The sequence below is a fragment of the Zootoca vivipara genome, chromosome 2 (assembly GCF_965207765.1).
Source record: "Zootoca vivipara chromosome 2, rZooViv2.hap1.1, whole genome shotgun sequence".
Classification (NCBI taxonomy): Eukaryota; Metazoa; Chordata; class Lepidosauria; order Squamata; family Lacertidae; genus Zootoca; species Zootoca vivipara.
In genome coordinates this window covers 38141616-38159423 of record NC_142584.1, presented here as the reverse complement: position 1 = coordinate 38159423, position 17808 = coordinate 38141616, and the positions used below count along the sequence as shown (strand labels likewise).

Genomic DNA, 17808 nt, shown 5'->3' with positions numbered 1-17808 from the left:
TGTATACCTGAAGGAGCGTCTCCACCCCCATCGTTCTGCCCGGACACTGAGGTCCAGTGCTGAGGGCCTTCTGGCGGTTCCCTCACTGCGAGAAGCAAAGCTACAGGGAACCAGGCAGAGGGCCTTCTCGGTAGTGGCACCCGCCCTGTGGAACGCCCTCCCATCAGAGGTCAGAGAGGTAAACAATTACCTGACATTTAGAAAATACCTAAAGGCAGCCCTGTTTAGGGAAGTTTAGGGAAGTTTTTAGTCTGTGATATCTTAATGTATTTTGATGTGTGTTGGAAGCCGCACAGGGTGGCGGGGGAGACCTGGTCAGATGGGTGGGGCATAAATATATTATTATTATTATTATTATTATTATTATTATTATTATTATTTATTATTATTATTCATTTTAAAGAAAGCAGGCATGGCAAGGATAAGCACATGTTATGATCAGTACATTTGTTAAGAGGCAGGCTTAAACTGGTCAATTTTATTTTGAAAGAAAGGGGGGAATCACAGGGGGCCCCAATGCAGAATATGCTTCTATTCTGGATCAGGGCCTCATGCAGGTTTTCTTCTGAGAAACAGCCCCTCCTCACTGCCATTCCCCCCCCCTCCAAAAAAAAGCACTGTCTGCAGTAAACTGCACCTCAAAGGATAAATGGTAGCCAAAAGGAAACCAGAAGGGGCCAAAAATACGTTGCTTGCACTGGCCACAGGGACACTGCATCTCTGAAGTGACTCCACACAGAGCGAAAAAGGATAACAACAGCTACTTCTAAGTGAGGTACAGGCCATGAGAACAGATACTCACAAAGCTGGTCTTCATCTCTCCACAAGTGGAAGCTGATATTAGGGTTGGGTAAAGGGATGCCTAAACTTTTTTCTACTGCTGTCTTCTCCACATCTGTAGGACACAGAGAACTTTTTGTTAACCTTTCAATTTCAAGGAGTACAGTGAAAGCCAGACAAGTAAAAGCAGAGACTAGGAACTACATTAGAAGTCGAGGGAAACATATGGTAAAGGGAAAGTGGAAGTCCATGGGCTTTTTTTGAAAAACAAAACGAAACTGTGGCTCATTTGCTCTGCATTAGCTGATGAAGAGCCTTCTTATAATTAAGCTAATGTAGAAAATTGTGAAGCAGCCAGCCAGAGGCTGATACATGGCAAAATAGCAGTTTCTTCAGGGCAATGAACAACACCAATTCCAGATAGTTAGAAAAAGCCTTGTGGTTGCCAGAAATACACATTTATCCATTATATTTCACGTTGTGGGGAAATTTTTAAGTTTTATTTAGTGTAGTTGCCTGCTGGGTGATAACTAACATTTAAAAGTGTCAAATGACATCAATGTAGGCAAACAATGATGTTTCACATGCAATGTGTAATGGTTAGTGTCGGACTAGGAGTTGAGAGACCAGGGTTCAAACCCCTCTTCAGCCATGAAGCTCACTGGGCGACCTTGGGCCAGTCACTCTCTCTTACCTTAACCTACCTCACGGGGTTGTTGTGAGGGAAAATGGGGAAGGGAGAACAATGGGGAGGGGAGAACTAAACGGCCTCGATCCTGTATACCTGAAGGAGCGTCTCCACCCCCACCATTCAGCCCAGACACTGAGATCCAGCACCGAGGGCCTTCTGGTGCTTCCCTCATTGCAAGAAGTGAGGTTACAGGGAACCAGACAGAGGGCCTTCTCGGTAGTGGCACCCGCCCTGTGGAACGCCCTCCCAGCATATGTCAAGGCAATAAACAACTATTTTACATTTAGAAGACAACTGAAGGCGGCCCTGTTTAGGGAAGTTTTTAATGTTTGATGCTGTACTGTTTTTAATATGCGGTTGGAAGCCACCCAGAGTGGCTGGGGAAACCCAGCCAGATAGGCGGGGTATAAATAATAAATTATTATTATTATTATTATTATTATTATTATTATTATTATTACTACTACTACTACCTTGAGCTCTTTGGAGGAAAGGTGGCATAGAAATGCAATAATGAATAAATAAAGCATTGTGTAGGAAGCTTATGATATCCCTCTTCGTTGATTTGGGTTGACCAGTAATATCACCTCTTACTATTGAGCAGACCCCCAAATTATACTTGGCACTTTTGCCCATTTAGGTTTCTTGTCTCTGACCAGTACAGGGAGGGTCACACTTACTGAACAGACACACAAATTTCCTTCTCCTCAGAAATCACTTTGAAGTTTGTCTTTTTTAGTACCGAGGACTGCAAGCAAATATCTATACAAGGGGGTGATCCTGAACAAAGCACAGAGCTATAAGGCACAATCCCCTTTGGGTGCATAAATCAGTTTCCATCCTTTCAGCATCCATATCAATGTTTTTGCCTATCACACTGTTGCAGGTGCTGTGAGAAGCTAAGCCCACAAATGCAACTACAGTAAGGGCTCAGGGCTCAGTCCCAGATGAAGCGCAGGGACCGGGGTCCTTTTTTACATCCCAGCCTCGTAGGGCCACACTTACCTTTCTCTGAAGTGCTCAGCAACGTACTGTAGATTTTCCCCAATTCTTCAACATACTGACTATATTCTGCACTCATATCTCTTCCTGCATGTTCAATGGCTGCCATCACTTGCTGAAAATAGTGCTCAGTCACATCTAAGGGCTTTCCCTGTCACAGGGGGAAGCAGTAATGAATCATTGCTGGAATCAGTGCCCTTTTTTCAGGGGGTACTCAAGGGTATGCAGTACCAGCAACACTTTTTGTTGTTGTTAAAAAGTGGGGCACTTAATTTCACAACTTCATGGTGAGTACTGGCACCTATTTTTCTAGACAGAAAAAAAGCCCCGGCTGGAATGAAGCTCAGAGACTGCAAACACCTATTCAAGCTTTCTTTCTTTATAGCAAATTATGCTATGCATGTATAGTACTCACAATACTCAGCTTTCCCTAACTCAAAAACAATTTTGTCACTGACATGTATGAACACATGGGGAAACGGGTAGACATGCAACACCTGACAGCACAGCTAGCAGGTTTCTTAAAAGTATTCGTAAAGCTTTGTTTGCTTCTAAAATTTCTTATTAAAACTTGACCTTTTAAGACTTTGGGAGTAATTTCCTTCCTTCTGTTTCCTAAGCTTCCCTTCTCCCCCATCTGTACTCTTGTTAAAATGCCAACAGACAATTCAACTTGGGATAAGTGTTTTATTTCTGGCTCAAGGAAGGCAATAAACGCCAAAGGCAAGAGAACTGACTTTCACAGAACAATCCCTCTATGTGTCTACTTAGACATGAGTCCCAATGAGTTCAATGGGGCTTTCTCCAACGTCAATGGATGGACTGCAGCCTCTAAGTGCTTTCTCATTGGCACAAAGTCCTACAGTAGCCAAGGAGCAAAAGATAGTCAAACAGCTTCAAATAAATGTTGGAGAGGATGTCAAGGAACTGGTACATCTGCCTGCATGTGGTGGTCATATCCTCTAGTGGAGGAAAATTTGGGGAAAGATCTTAAACAAAATTAATAACATAACTAAAACAAAATACCCTTAAGTCTCCAAATACTTGAATTACTGTTTTCCAAAGGACTGATAGTCTACAACACATAAGAAAATGTTTTTACAGTCCTCAGCAGCAGCAAGAGCAATAATTTCAATCAGTGAAAATGTTTGGTGTATCTGTCAAGTTTGGTGTATTTGTCAAGGCTGGGTTCAGATTCAGGGGCTTTGGGAACACTTCTGAATGGTCAAAGTCACCAAGAACATGGCAGTTGCTAGAGGGGATGTAGAGTAGGGTTCCCAAACTAAGGTTCATGGGCCGGATGCGGCCCAATCGCCTTCTACATCTGGCCCGCGGATGGTCTGGGAATCGGCATGTTTTTACATGAGTAGAATGTGTCCTTTTATTTAAAAGGCATCTCTGGGTTATTTGTGGGGCATAGGAATTTGTTCATCCCCCCCCCCAAATATAGTCCGGCCCCCCACAAGGTCTGACGGACAGTGGACCGGCCCTCTGCTGAAAAAGTTTGCTGACCCCTGAATTGTAGAGCCTTAAACATTCATTAAAAACTTGCAACATTCTATGCAATTTGGAGCCTATTTTTAAGATATGTTTCCATGAGTTCAATTGGCCATACTCCCAGGTAACTTTAGAAAATCTAGAGATGGCTGTCTTGGTGGTGGTGGAACTAATCAGGTCTGTGGCTCAGCATTAACAAAGTCTCTGTCTGGGCATATAACTTTGCAAGAAGACTAACAAAACCCCAAGAATCAGCCACTTGCCATAAGATTCATTTGCTTTCTTTCCACCAGTTAATGTAACCTTTTGCACAGTGGGGAAAAGGTGATCTGATTGATTGTTGTCTATATATGTCTGAGTGTACTGGATGGGGTGGTGTTCTTAAGCCCACAAGTGGTTTTGCTTAAATCTCTACCTTCTACAGTTTTCATGTGAAGCAACAATGAATAGCTTTTGCTCACATATCCACCCCCAGTATGAGAATCATAGTCTATGAAGTAACTGTATAATGGCAGCCCTCCAGCTAGGAGGCAAGTGACTGGGAATGTCTGGTATTTCTGCTTAGGGTTGCCAGACTCAATAGAGGACAGGACCTCTGTGCCTTTAATTGCCCTGCTCTCTTTTGAGTCTGGAAACCTTAAAGAGAAACCAGCAGACCCTTTGCTTGGAAATTAAACAAAGGGTCTGCTTGTGTCTCTTTAAGGTTTCCAGTCTCAAAAGAGAGCAGGGCAATTAAAGGCACAGAAGTCCTGTCCTCTATTGAGTCTGGCAACCCTATTTCTGCTTATGGAATTTCATTTATTTCAATGAAATCTTTACAGTACCTGAAGAATGCTGTGCACATTCCTAACATGACTGTGTTCCTTCAGCACTGTTTGGAAGGCACGTTCTATCACACAGAGCATGCAAGACTTCATACACTGGGACATCTGAGCAGCCTTGATTTCATCAATGAGTGCCCGGCATACAGCTTCGGAAAGCAAATCTGGATCTACAAACATGAAAACCCTGGGGAATGAAGAGTTAACATATATAGAGACAGCCACACGTTAGTGCAGTTTTTAAAATATATAAATATGTCACTTTAAGAAAGGTGAGAGGCCCTATACTTACTTTTCCTGATAGGGGAACGAGTCGTTCTTGAGACTTTGCTCTGCAGAAACCATTCTTTGGTACAATGCTCCTAATGAATAAAATAAGCATCTAAATAGCAGTCAAAGTGTAAAGGTCGATGGTTTGGTTCTGGTATAACTAACCACACCATTGATAATGCTGTCATAACATTGGTTTAAAATGGAATCAAGTCCAAAAGTGAGACTACAAACTGCATGAATGGGGGGGGGGGGAGAGAGAAATCTTCAAGGAAGTCCCAACAGAAAGGTGAAAAGGCAAATGCTTCTTTTTCCTCTGTCTGCAGTTTCCAGAGTTTTTACATGCAATGAATAGATCACTTACAATAGTCCACATATACTGTCATATAATTTCCTACATGGAAGTGTTACAAAAGTAACTGGAAATTCGGAACAATTGAAGTGGCTTTTTGCTATAGGCTCCTGGGCTATGAAAAAGCATTGGAGCACTCTACTCCGTTAAGCTTATTTGGTGCAATAGCCTGAAAAAATCAGGTAAATCAAATACATGAGATGCTACATCTCATAACTTGATCTTGGTACCTGATAAGTGAACTGTAGTCATCTATTATTGAGCTATTAAAGTTGTTCATTAATAAGTTGGTTGCAGTATCTGAACGTAAGGCTTTGTGCAAAGAACCATGCAAGGGCCTTTTCACACATCCTTCAAACAATGTGTGTTAAAAGAAATGCAGGTTACCTTTCAGCAAGAACAGCTGTTTTGGTAGCACACTAACAGGGGAATCTAAGCAATGTTTCTGGCCCAGTGTTGGCTTATCAGTGTCAAGGAAAGTGCATCCCACTTTGATTGGTTTCCTGCTGAAATCAACCAGCAGCAGGTCCCAACTGACAGACGGATGAACACATCCTGCACCCCAATTATGAGTGCTTTTCTTCTGCTTGACCAATTCCCTCCCCACCTCCCCAATGGTCCTCGGGTCCAAGAAACAAACCAAAAGAAAGCAAAAAGGGTGTGGAATATTGCACACCTGGTATTGTCCGTTCCAGCTTTAGCTGCCGAGCATAATCCAGGCCAATGGTGCAGTACGGTTTGGGCAGAGTGAGTAACTTCTTGCAGAAATCGTACACTCTCTCATACAAATCATCAGGGATGCAAGGTGCCTGGAGCAGCAACAGGAGAACAAGCTTCGGTGTAGAAATTATTTAAATATGAGAAGTACCCTGTAGAATTGGCTGACAATCACCAGCTGGTATCAGTGGAGTAATTCCCCTTGAAATCAGGCCTATTCGCATCTGCTGTTTGGTGCAATCTGGATTGAGCACTCCAACTATACTGAGAAGATGGTTCATCAAGATCCATATGTTTCCTTTTGCAGAGTAGCTGTACAAGGATAAATGCTTCTCTTACTTTATTTACTTTATTTGGTGACCTCAGGGAATCTTGAATGATTACAAGGAGGCCGGGGGGGGGGGGTAGAGAAAGCAGTATCTAAGATAATCATATGCTTCCCTGTCGTTTTCCTCTCCAGGGTGTGAAAAATGCAGCTACCCTGAGATGCCCACAGCTACTAAACATTTCTTCAAATAAAAATGTATTTCACTGTTGCTACTTCCTTATTACAGACCTCAGACTTCCATTTTCAATAAAATTGTGGGTGTTTTCTGCTCCAGAATTTTCGCTACACTGTACTTTATGCTGGTATTTCACCATCTTTCCACAGGGAGCAAATGTAATTCTCCCAAGGTGTCTGCAAGCAAGGACAGCATCACTGCTACTGTATGTGCTTCATGAGAGATTAATACAGGAATTATGCATCTTTTATGCATGCAGACAGCATATGGTAAAGTTGGAGAACCTCTGGTTATAAACAAACCATTAATCACCTGCATTCCACCACAGGGATGTTGTTGAGTCGTGTTTTTCCCCTCTTACCGTTGATTTTAATGAGTCCGTTCTTTTTAAACTATGAATGGAGCAGCACAAGAAAACGTGGCCACCCATAAATGGATTTCACACTGTTGTCTGACAATAGCCAGTGCTTACCCATTCCTACAGGGGAGAGGTGCTAGGGCTCAAATCTAACTAGAAGTCAGACCATTTTAGCTTAAACACTCTGCTCCTAAGCCCCATAAGTATCAAAGTGGCTGTGTCTTCCCAGCAGGGAGGGAAATACATGCTGCACATGCTTAGAGGCACCCTCTCTTGCACATTTCACACATTCCTAGACTTCAAAATAGAATCTCGAATGGTATCCATGGAAACCTAAGAGCCGTTGGCTATAGTGCAAGCTGACACCTCACATCAACTCCCAGCACGGAATTCCTGCGCTATCACAACCTCATGAATTTATAGTTCTCACCTTTATCAGTGTGTACATCAGCGTGTGAAGCAAAGGGATGATGTACTGCCGATAGTTGCATCTTTCTGCCTAGAGAAAGCAAACGGTGACGGTGAAGATTTTCCAACAATGTGCAGCTGATTTTGGATCCTCTGCTGTCACAAAACCACATGAGGGAGGAGGGCTGGCAGCTAGAACAACAGAGCTCTTGATAGCAGAGACAACTCTAGGTGGAACATTGCCATGGCATCAGCCAGACCTCAGCTGGACTGTGCTTTCAGTGAAAGACTCACCCTTGACATGCTCGGGAGAGATCTGAGGGGGGCTCAACGCATATAAAGCTCTATGAATATAAAGCCTAGGAGGAAAGCTTGAAGCAGCTGTGACATCTTTGGTCACATGCATTTTGCAGGGTTTTTGGAACACAACAAAATCCTGCAACATCTGCTTAGGGGGAAAATAGTGGAATGAGCATACACATCATGGACCTCCCAATGCTCTGTTAAGTATACTATCTCCAGCCAGCCTAAAGATCAGTTTTTCTGCAGGAAGAATGACCTCTGATGAGAGAATCAGAAGGACCAGAAGTGGCAGGAAGGTGCAGGGTAAACAATAAGGAACACTGAGGCAGCTGGTTCTCTACAAACACTACAGAGATTGTGAGTGATGTCAGAAACAGGCTGCATTGGCTACCCTGAATTTATTACTGAGCCAATGAGCCTTGATAGAGCATCTAATGTTTGGAAGTGTCTGAAACCCTTCTGTTTGAAGAGCAGTATATTAATTTAATCACATTTTTCCACAGCAATAAACCATAGATTCGTGATCATGAGAATGGCTACATGTGGACTGTGAAGACAACTCCCAGCCCTTTGTTTCCTTATGTGGACATCCTTACCCTTTCCAGTTCTTTCACCAGAATTTTGATCAAGAGGGCTCCATTGCTGGGATTCCTGTCAATCTTCTTGTGCAAAGTCCATCTCAGCATCCCTGGAAGAAGGTTGGAAGAGAACCAAAGCTAAAACAGCTGACAATGTTTCACTGGGTCAGGGATCAGCAAGAGACGCGAGCAGAATATTGCAAAGAAGGAAAGTGAGTTGCACTTATGGAAGAAGAGCAGCGGACAGGACTGAACCATAAACAAAAGCAGCTCTTCCCTCAAGGTTTCCGCATATTATTTTATTTAATTATTTATTAGGTCATTCATTCATTTGATTTCTTACTTGCCCTAAGGTCCCAGGACAGGTTACAGCAGTTTAAAAACACATTAAAATCAATTTAAAGCAAATTACAGTCACAATAACAGGGTGAGTCTCTATCTCTGTGTGTATTATTATTATTATTATTATTATTAATTATTATCATTGTCATACCCTGCCTATTTGACTGGGTTGCCCCAGCCATTCTGGACAGCTTCCACAAGCTATCCCTGATAGATCACCTGTGCAAAATCATTCAATGTGATCAAGCACAATTATCAGGGCAAGTGTACATTTTGCTACTTGAGACAAATGACAAAATGCTCCCCTGCTCATTCCATGTACAGAAGCCAACTAGACTGGCAGATGAATCTTCCTTCAGCACTGTCAGAGGATTAGTGTCCTTCCCTAGACTGCAGAAGCACGTTAGTTTAGAGCCCCAGGTACCCACACCCAGTCATATGCATCCATGTGGGTAGGTATCTCAACAAGACCAGAAAACCCAGGAAATGCCAACACAGCTGGCCAAACATAAAAAGTCATTTTCTTTTGCTCTAGCTAGCTGTGGGAGATGCGTTCTCAGACACACACTGCAAAACTCTTCAGGGCTCAGTGATGAGCTGGGACACACGGGTCACTGGCTCTTACCTCTTTCGCTCTGGAAGGCTGGGTGGTGGCCATCAAGTTCACGAAGGAGGGCATGTACACTTCGGAGGAAGTCGGACTCAACCTCTTGACAAAGGAGAGAAACAGGGTGTGAGGAACAAGGCAACTCAGTGTCTTCTTGTTATTTGTACTTAACAAACCAAATCCTGCCAACAAAAGGGTAGTGCTAGTGGTTTGCCATCAATGCTGCAAGCTCCTTTTTGAGCAAATACATGATAAAATAGCACAGGAACAATGGCCAGCAGATAATGGGTGAGCTTTTCATGGATCAAACGGGCATGCACCCCTGCCTCCTTGTATACAACCAGTTATCACTGATGTTATAACAGCTTTGATGTTAACTCTCCCAAACAAGAGAGTGTAGATAGGCATTGCCTTTGGTTATTACCTGTGAAAAACTTGCTTCCATCTATAATCTATATACTGTATATATAAATGTAAACTGGCCATGTCCGTTAGTATCCACATTTCACCAAAACGGCTTAACCGATTGTGTTCAAATTTTGACACAATGTTGCATGCAAATATGAGACCAACCCCGTACCGTTTTCAAAGACAGATGTCACACCTGTGCCATGTAAAACCCCGTGATTCAAAACACACCACTCAGACGAAAATGCATTCTGCAAACCAGCGCCCTCTAGCAGTGGCTACACTGGTACTACACCTATAAAACCTTCCCTCTCAACAGCACCCCGGCTCCCATTTACATACTAGGCCGAAGCATTTACCATAGCTGCCAAGTTCTCCCTTTTTTAAAGGGAAATTCCCTTATGCTGAATAGGCTTCCTCACGAGAAAAGGGAAAACTTGGCAGCTATGGCATTTACAGACTAGGCCAAATGGAGGTACTGACTTGCCTGGGTGGGGGTTGGGGATAGGGGGGACGGGATAGGTCAGGACACGGTGGGACCAGTCACAGGGATTAGCTGGGGGTGGGGAGGAATCACAGGGATGCGCCTGCATAAACAGAACACACGTAAAACAGGGGGACTCTGAAGGTGAGGGGAGTCTGAAGGGGGACTCTGAGTCTCCTTTTAACAGATTGAGCCACAGCAATGCGTGGCAGGGCCAGCTAGTAATATATAATTCCCATCCGTTACCTCTCAGGAGATGCTCACACAACTGATGAAGGGGGTGGAATGTAATTGCTGTTATACACCTACTGAAGATGGGATCCTGGCAATAGTAGGGTAGCACAAGCTAATCAGGTCTATGTCCGCCTGTTGGAACAATACAGCTTGCCTTGCCCATGAGCTGCTGAAGTTCCCACTAGGTCTAACATGAAGAGCTTCCATCTGATGAAATGGGCTTATGCTACAATAAATATGTTCAACTTGAAGCTTCTTCTTCTTTGAGAGCCTCTTTTTATGTGTTTGCTGCATCAGACTAACACAGCTGCCCCTCTGAATTTTATTTATCTCTTTCTCTCAACTGTGCGGTGGGGGAACTGGAGACACTTCACTCCTCTCACCTAAACACCTCATGCTCGGAGAGCAAGCAGAAGCCGGTATGGCACTTTCAGGCACTTCTGTGAAGACGAGACTAATGATCATAACAATAACAACAATAACCTGGGTTATCCATGGTTGGGCGGAAGTCGCAGCAGGTGGTCGTGAGGTTATCTTTTCCAGCACTTCTGGGAGAACTGGGTGGCCAGAGGGTCCAGTTTCACTGAGCATGACCTAGTATCCTCTAGCGCTTCTGCAAAACAACAAACAAACAAACAAAAACAAGATGGCAGTTGAGTGTGCTTGAAATCCCTGTTTAATACCAGGGACCTGACACTGAAATGATAAGTAGCCATGTTTGTTGTGGCCGGGGGGGGGGGGGAGACTTGCGGCACCTTTATGTGTTTTGCTATTGTATCTACTTTTGTAGATTACGGCCCACTTATTTCACACTAAGCTTATTTTACTCTAAAATTTGTTTGTGTAAGGTTCACAAGGCTCCATGAAAACAGAGGGATGGAGACAGTGTGGTTTTCACACTGTAGTTCCAACATTCAGTGTGCACCTCTTGTTCAAGAAGCAACAAGCTACATTATAGCATGCCCCACTGGATGGTGTTCTCAGGAGAAGGGATCTAGAACATGAGTGTTGTAATTCACAATGGCACAGAGTATGGGTGGGGAAGCTGTGGCCCTCAAGATTTTGGTTTGACTACAACTCCCATAAGCCCTGGCCATTACCCATCCTAGCTGGGGCTGGTGGCAGTTGTAGTCAACAACATCTGGCATGTCACAGGTTCCCCAGTACTGGCATAGAACTTGGAGAACTTTGAAATTGCTGCCATAAATGACTGGTATTGTGCACGCTGGATGAAGGGTGTGTGTGATCAGGGGCGTAGCAAGGGAAGGGCGATAGGGGCGGGGCGCCCCGGGCTCCACTTTGGGGGGCAGCACCCCCTCCCCACCTCCACCAATGGCGCGGTGCAACCGCCATTGTGGAGAGGCCCCGCTACGCAGCGGAGCCAGCAGCGAACATCCCCAGCGCCGCACAGGGACTCAGCCGCTGTGGGGGCGGCAGCATCCCCGCATGGCGCCAAGGCCCGCCGCCGTCTCCTCTGTGCAGTACACATGTGTGGCGCCACCGCACATGACGCACGTGCTGCACGCTTCCTGCACATGCGTCGTGCGCATATGATGCATGCACGCTGCGTGGGGCGATTGCACGGCCATGGTGCCGCCCTGGGCTCCGAAAAGTCTTCGTCCGCCAGTGTGTGTGATTGTTAAGGAAGTTGGCCAGACTCTTTCCATAAGGAGATATATCCTCAGATCAACATATTTGTAACATTAAATCTCTATGTGGGACAAGAAGCTACAGTTAGAACTGGATATGGAACAACTGATTGGTTCAAAATTGGGAAAGGAGTACGACAAGGTTGTATATTGTCTCCCTGCTTATTTAACTTATATGCAGAATTCATCATGCGAAAGGCTGGACTAGATGAATCCCAAGCAGGAATTAAGATTGCCGGAAGAAATATCAACAACCTCAGATATGCAGATGACACAACCTTGATGGCAGAAAGTGAGGAGCAATTAAAGAACCTTTTAATGAGGGTGAAAGAGGAGAGCGCAAAATATGGTCTGAAGCTCAACATCAAAAAAACCAAGATCATGGCCACTGGTCCCATCACCTCCTGGCAAATAGAAGGGGAAGAAATGGAGGCAGTGAGAGATTTTACTTTCTTGGGCTCCTTGATCACTGCAGATGGTGACAGCAGTCACGAAATTAAAAGACTCCTGCTTCTTGGGAGAAAAGCAATGACAAACCTAGACAGCATCTTAAAAAGCAGAGACATCACCTTGCCTACAAAGGTCCGTATAGTTAAAGCTATGGTTTTCCCAGTAGTGATGTATGGAAGTGAGAGCTGGACCATAAAGAAGGCTGATCGCCGAAGAATTGATGCTTTTGAATTATGGTGCTGGAGGAGACTCTTGAGAGTCCCATGGACTGCAAGAAGATCAAACCTATCCATTCTTAAGGAAATCAGCCCTGAGTGCTCACTGGAAGGACAGATCGTGAAGCTGAGGCTCCAATACTTTGGCCACCTCATGAGAAGAGAAGAATCCTTGGAAAAGACCTTGATGTTGGGAAAGATGGAGGGCACTAGGAGAAGGGGACGACAGAGGACGAGATGGTTGGACAGTGTTCTCGAAGCTATGAACATGAGTTTGACCAAACTGCGGGAGGCAGTGGAAGACAGGAGTGCCTGGCGTGCTATGGTCCATGGGGTCACGAAGAGTCGGACACGACTAAACGACTAAACAACAACATATCTCATCTTCACCCCCCACCCCGCAAAGCAACAAAGGAAATCAATTTCTAGATGAATAGCATCAGGAAACATGCCCAGGACAAGGGCTTGGTCAGAATGCCAATGACTCTGCTAGAAATGGAAAAGGTCCACTTACCCAGAATACTACAACGTCCTTGGCATCAGGCAGTGACAAGACAGCAATCTCTACAACCACACCTAGGCTCTCCTGCTGGGATGCTGTCGGATTTCTTTGAAAGCTGCCAATCTCTGTCATGTGGGAACACGCCCAAGACAAACTTGCTTTACCTGCCTCACCAGTACCAGCAGCCAATTCCTGCAAATATGAGAGAGAGAGAGAGAGAGAGAGAGAGAGAGAGAGAGAGAGAGAGAGAGAGAGAGAGAGAGAGAGAATCAGAAAAAGGAATGTGTGGGCTCCTCTTTGTCCCCAGTTCCCCGTTGCCTACAACCCAGTTTGTTTTACTTGCTGCAGATAAAGCCAGGGAAACAAGGACGGTTCTGTTAGTATTTACAATTGCCCTGATAACATTATTCTCTTCAAAGTGATTTCCTACAGCTTGAAAGGAAATTTTTCTCTGATTGTACTCTCTGTTGATTATAACACATTCTTCAGCAGCAGCCACAGGCATCCTGCTCAGGTGGGCTGGCCCCAGTGTTATTTGGTTCACCTGCCTTCCATTTCCTCTGTGTTCCAGCTCCCCTGTATATTCTGCCAAGATTCTGGCCCATGCTGTTTAGTGCAAAGCCGAGAGAGTAAAATGCCTTTATTGCTTAGTCATTGCATAGCACTATATTGGGGTGGGCAGACAATTGACTGGGGTGTCTGGGTCATTTGCAGTAGATTGGCAAAGATTTCTGACTCCCAATTATTTAACAATGGCAGCAGCAAAAAGGTGCCTTCTTTCCCCTCTTAAATTAAGACTGCTGAAATGATGAAAGGTTGAGTAAACCAGGAGTGGGCTCCCCCCCCCCCGCAAAAGAATTGTGAGCTCATTTTGGTCCTGAAACTAGCTAACTAACTAGAATGTGCTCAGAGGCACCCTGCTTTTTGAAATTCTAATTTTTTTTGTCCTTTCTTTCTGGCGCAAGTTAGTATGTTGTGGAAAGACAACAACAGACTAACTCCAACAAGCCTGAAGTTTGTCTATCCCTGCAGTAAATGATGCTCCCCTTCTCTGAGCACATGGGCTAGGCTGCACTGCAGAGACTGCAGCAGTTGTGCTCCAGGACTCACTTCAAAGGGAACCTGAGGAGCAAAACCAGAGGCACGACATTACGGTAGTTTCTCCTCCTCAGTAGCAGAACCAGAAGTGTAATCTTTGCAGCCTTTGAAACAGGAGTAGAGTCACACCAGTAGTTGTTATGCTAGCCCCTGCCCCCTCTTGCATCCAAGTACACATAGGAATGACTCACTTCAGGAACAGGCATAGGAGGAACAACTTCTAGAGCAGGCATGTCAAACCTGCGGCCCTCCAGATGTTTTGGCCTACAACTCCCATGATCCCCAGCTAGCAGGACCAGTGGTTGGGGAAGATGGGAATTGTAGTCCAAAACATCTGGAGGGCCGCAGGTTTGACATGCCTGTTCTAGAGCATGGGGATAGTCAGTGTGATGTTCTCCAGATGGTGATAGGTGACAGCCCACATCCATCATCCCTGACTATTGGCCACTCTGTCTGGAGCTGATGGGAATTGGACTCCAACAACATCTGGAGTTCTTACCACTTTGACTACTCTTGTTCTAGAGGGGTTGCTCATGTTACCGGTAATCTGTTGCAGCAAAAACAACAGAGTTTCGTCAGCTTAAAGACTAACAGATTTTATTGTGACATTTGATGACATTAGATGGATCTTCATCAGATGGATGAAGACATAGATAGGCTGTTGGGGTAACACGCCACCAAAAAGCTGCCCACCAGGAGATAAAGTTGCATCACAACACACAACTCACTCACAAACCCAAACTTTTCTTATCCAGATTTAGAAAAAACAGCTCTTTGAAGTGCTTCACCAGATAATCAAACCCTTAATCCCCACCTGCTATTATACAAGCAAGTGCAAGTTGTTGTTAAATTGGGATTTCTGAACCAAAAGAAAATAGTATTCTTTTGGAATTATACCAGACAGACCATTGACCCATCAAGCCCAATGCGGCCAACACTGACTGGAAGTGGCCCTCCAGGGTTTCAGACAGGAGTATTTCCACACAAGGGATTGAACCTGGGACTTTTTCCATGTTAATCATTTCATGTCCCACTAAGCTACAGCCTGCCCACCCCCATTTTCCATTCAATTATCCAATTCCGTTCAAGAGTTCAGTTCATCAAAATTAATACTGGACTACTTGTGCATGATACTGAATAGGTTTGAAAAATAAAACCTGTTTGCAGAATTGGTTGATCACTTTTGACCATTGATGTATGTTCAAAGCAGTTCTCCCCTATTTGTACCAACAACACCTACTAGCCTGAAGCTCTCTCCCATCAGAGATGGTCAGCATCAGTCATTACTGTAGAGTGACACAGTCATTCATAGAAGCAGCCCCAAGGGGCCTTTGCCACTTTACCATTTCCGCCGTTCTATTTTTAAGACCCCGTTCAGGCAGAAGTGATTACAGACAGCCTAGCTTCCTCTTCATACCTTCCCTACAGTGACGGCTGAGCTTACAAAGAACCCCAACCCACAAGGCTCTCATGCTGTTCAGCTCTGTCACAACAACAAAGTGTCACGCTAACCTGCCTCTGATTTTTCATATTCTCCATCAGGCCTGAATAGTGCTGTCAAAGAGCAAGCAGCGAGGAGAGCATTTCCCAGCATTTACTGGGAACTATATGTGTTGTGAGGGAAGCCATATTGGACCCTATTCTTAGCTAAGCCATTCAGTTCATAGAAAATACTACATTTTGGAGTGTGTGTGTGTATACACACACCTACCGTATGACAATGAAGGATGTTATAGAAGTCCCTGTGGACCTCTAGATGTTGGACTGCAACACCCAGCTTCCCCAACCATTTGGTTGGCGAGAGCTGATGGGAACAGCAGGTTCTTCGTCCCCAGTGCCAGATTTATACACAAGTTAAGTAAACTGCAGTGTAGGGCCTCAGATCTTGGGGCAGGGGCGCTCTAAATACAAAACTCACACCAGTTTAAAGTTTTACATAACTGATCAAAAATAAATGAAATGGGATGTAGACTCTAAAGCAGATTTTATCATTCCAGTAAGACAAAAATGTACTTAACAGCCACACAATTATCTGTTGCCTTTTGTTTATAAATCTGTGCAGCATGAACTACAATATAGTTTTTATATACGCTAAGTAAGAAATCACAATATATTTTAATGTAAAAGTATTTCATATACCTGTACAAATTGTCTTATTGCAAGATATATGTTTCTATTAGATTGTCAGTTGTATGCCTGCCTACGTATGGGAATATGTGTAAATATAAAAGCTGCTTATTTATGTTTTCATTGTTCTTTCACTTAGAATAATACACATTTTGGGGTAATGCTGTGGGGTTTCTTATGGCCTTAGCGTGTCTTAATCCAGCCCTGCCCATTACACCACTTACTGCAATTGACCTGCTTTTTTCGAGACAAACATCTGTGATGCACCACTATCAGAGTAAGAAGAAAAGGGTTCAGGTCATTCTTTTCAGGAGGCACAGAGAAGCCATTTTACTGGCATGAACACATCAGCATAGCACACAGCTAGCTGACAATTTCAGCCACAGTTAGTTCTCGCACAATTCTTTTAAAGAAAGAACAGCCCACTGAAAAGCAGACATTTCTACTTGCCATGGTCTGCACCTGAACGTTGCCACCTGAAGAGTTCAAAGATAAGGAACGCATTGTGAGACCGTAGGAAAGTGATCCATTGTGTGGGTCAGAACAGAACTTCATTGGAATGTACTGTCTTTGTAACATGAAACGGAAGTTGCTTTTTGCAGTTAAGGTGCATCTCACAAACAGACAAGGCTCATAAGTAAGGGACCATTGCTTGAAATAAGGATCGGGTGACAAGCCTATATCTGCTACGTACAGTACACATTCATTACAAAACAAAGGGGTGGAAAATGTAGAGCTTCACTACGGTTACACAACCCCCTAAGTTAGGTTTATTGATTCCTAATAATAAAAATAAAAATAAAGAACTTCAACAAAACAAAAATAGGATGTGTGCTCATGAAAGCATAAGGTAACAGGAACTGATTCCCAGCTCTTTCCCTAATGCTCAGCATATTTCACAGAAATAGATTATGGCAGGGCAAAAAGAAATGAGAGATACCTAAGTTCAAACTATCTTCCAAACTTTCCGAGAAAAAGAAACTAGGTCCTGTAAAGTTTGTCATTTAAAAATGAATAGGAGGTATTGAGAAATCAGAAATCTCCGGATTGTGTTTTAATTTGGAATGAGGGGAGACAGTTCTAGGGGCCAGTAGTTCCGTAATCAACGTATGAACGGAGTGGGAGTGTTAATAAATAAGCAAACTTAACCATTCCTCTATTTCCTTTTACCCATGACCATATTTATAGCTGATTGGCTCTAATAAGGAATATCATTTAGACAGATACCGTACATCTACGCATCTGTGCATGCACTCACACGGGGAGTGAATCCAATGTAATGCTAAGTTGAACTCCCTTAGCAGTGTACAGTGGAACCTCGGTTTATGAACACCGGTTTATAAACACCGGTTTATGAATTTTCGGTTTACGAACGCCGCGGACCCATCTGGAACGGATTAATTCACTTTCCA

General features: G+C 44.0%; 1 protein-coding gene across 1 annotated transcript in view; it reads right to left on the bottom strand.

The window, feature by feature from the left end:
* The window catches only part of PIK3R6 (phosphoinositide-3-kinase regulatory subunit 6), a 38132-nt gene that overhangs the window by 12722 nt on the left and 7602 nt on the right, over positions 1-17808 (bottom strand). The window contains exons 2-11 of the mRNA XM_035104698.3: positions 13184-13363; positions 10839-10968; positions 9248-9331; positions 8299-8390; positions 7422-7490; positions 6090-6222; positions 5084-5153; positions 4795-4978; positions 2477-2624; positions 803-895 (exon numbers count right to left, since the gene is read on the bottom strand). Of these exons, the coding sequence (XP_034960589.3) occupies positions 803-895; positions 2477-2624; positions 4795-4978; positions 5084-5153; positions 6090-6222; positions 7422-7490; positions 8299-8390; positions 9248-9331; positions 10839-10851 (886 nt within the window). The 5' untranslated portion in view covers positions 10852-10968; positions 13184-13363. The remainder of the gene's footprint in view (positions 1-802; positions 896-2476; positions 2625-4794; positions 4979-5083; positions 5154-6089; positions 6223-7421; positions 7491-8298; positions 8391-9247; positions 9332-10838; positions 10969-13183; positions 13364-17808) is intronic.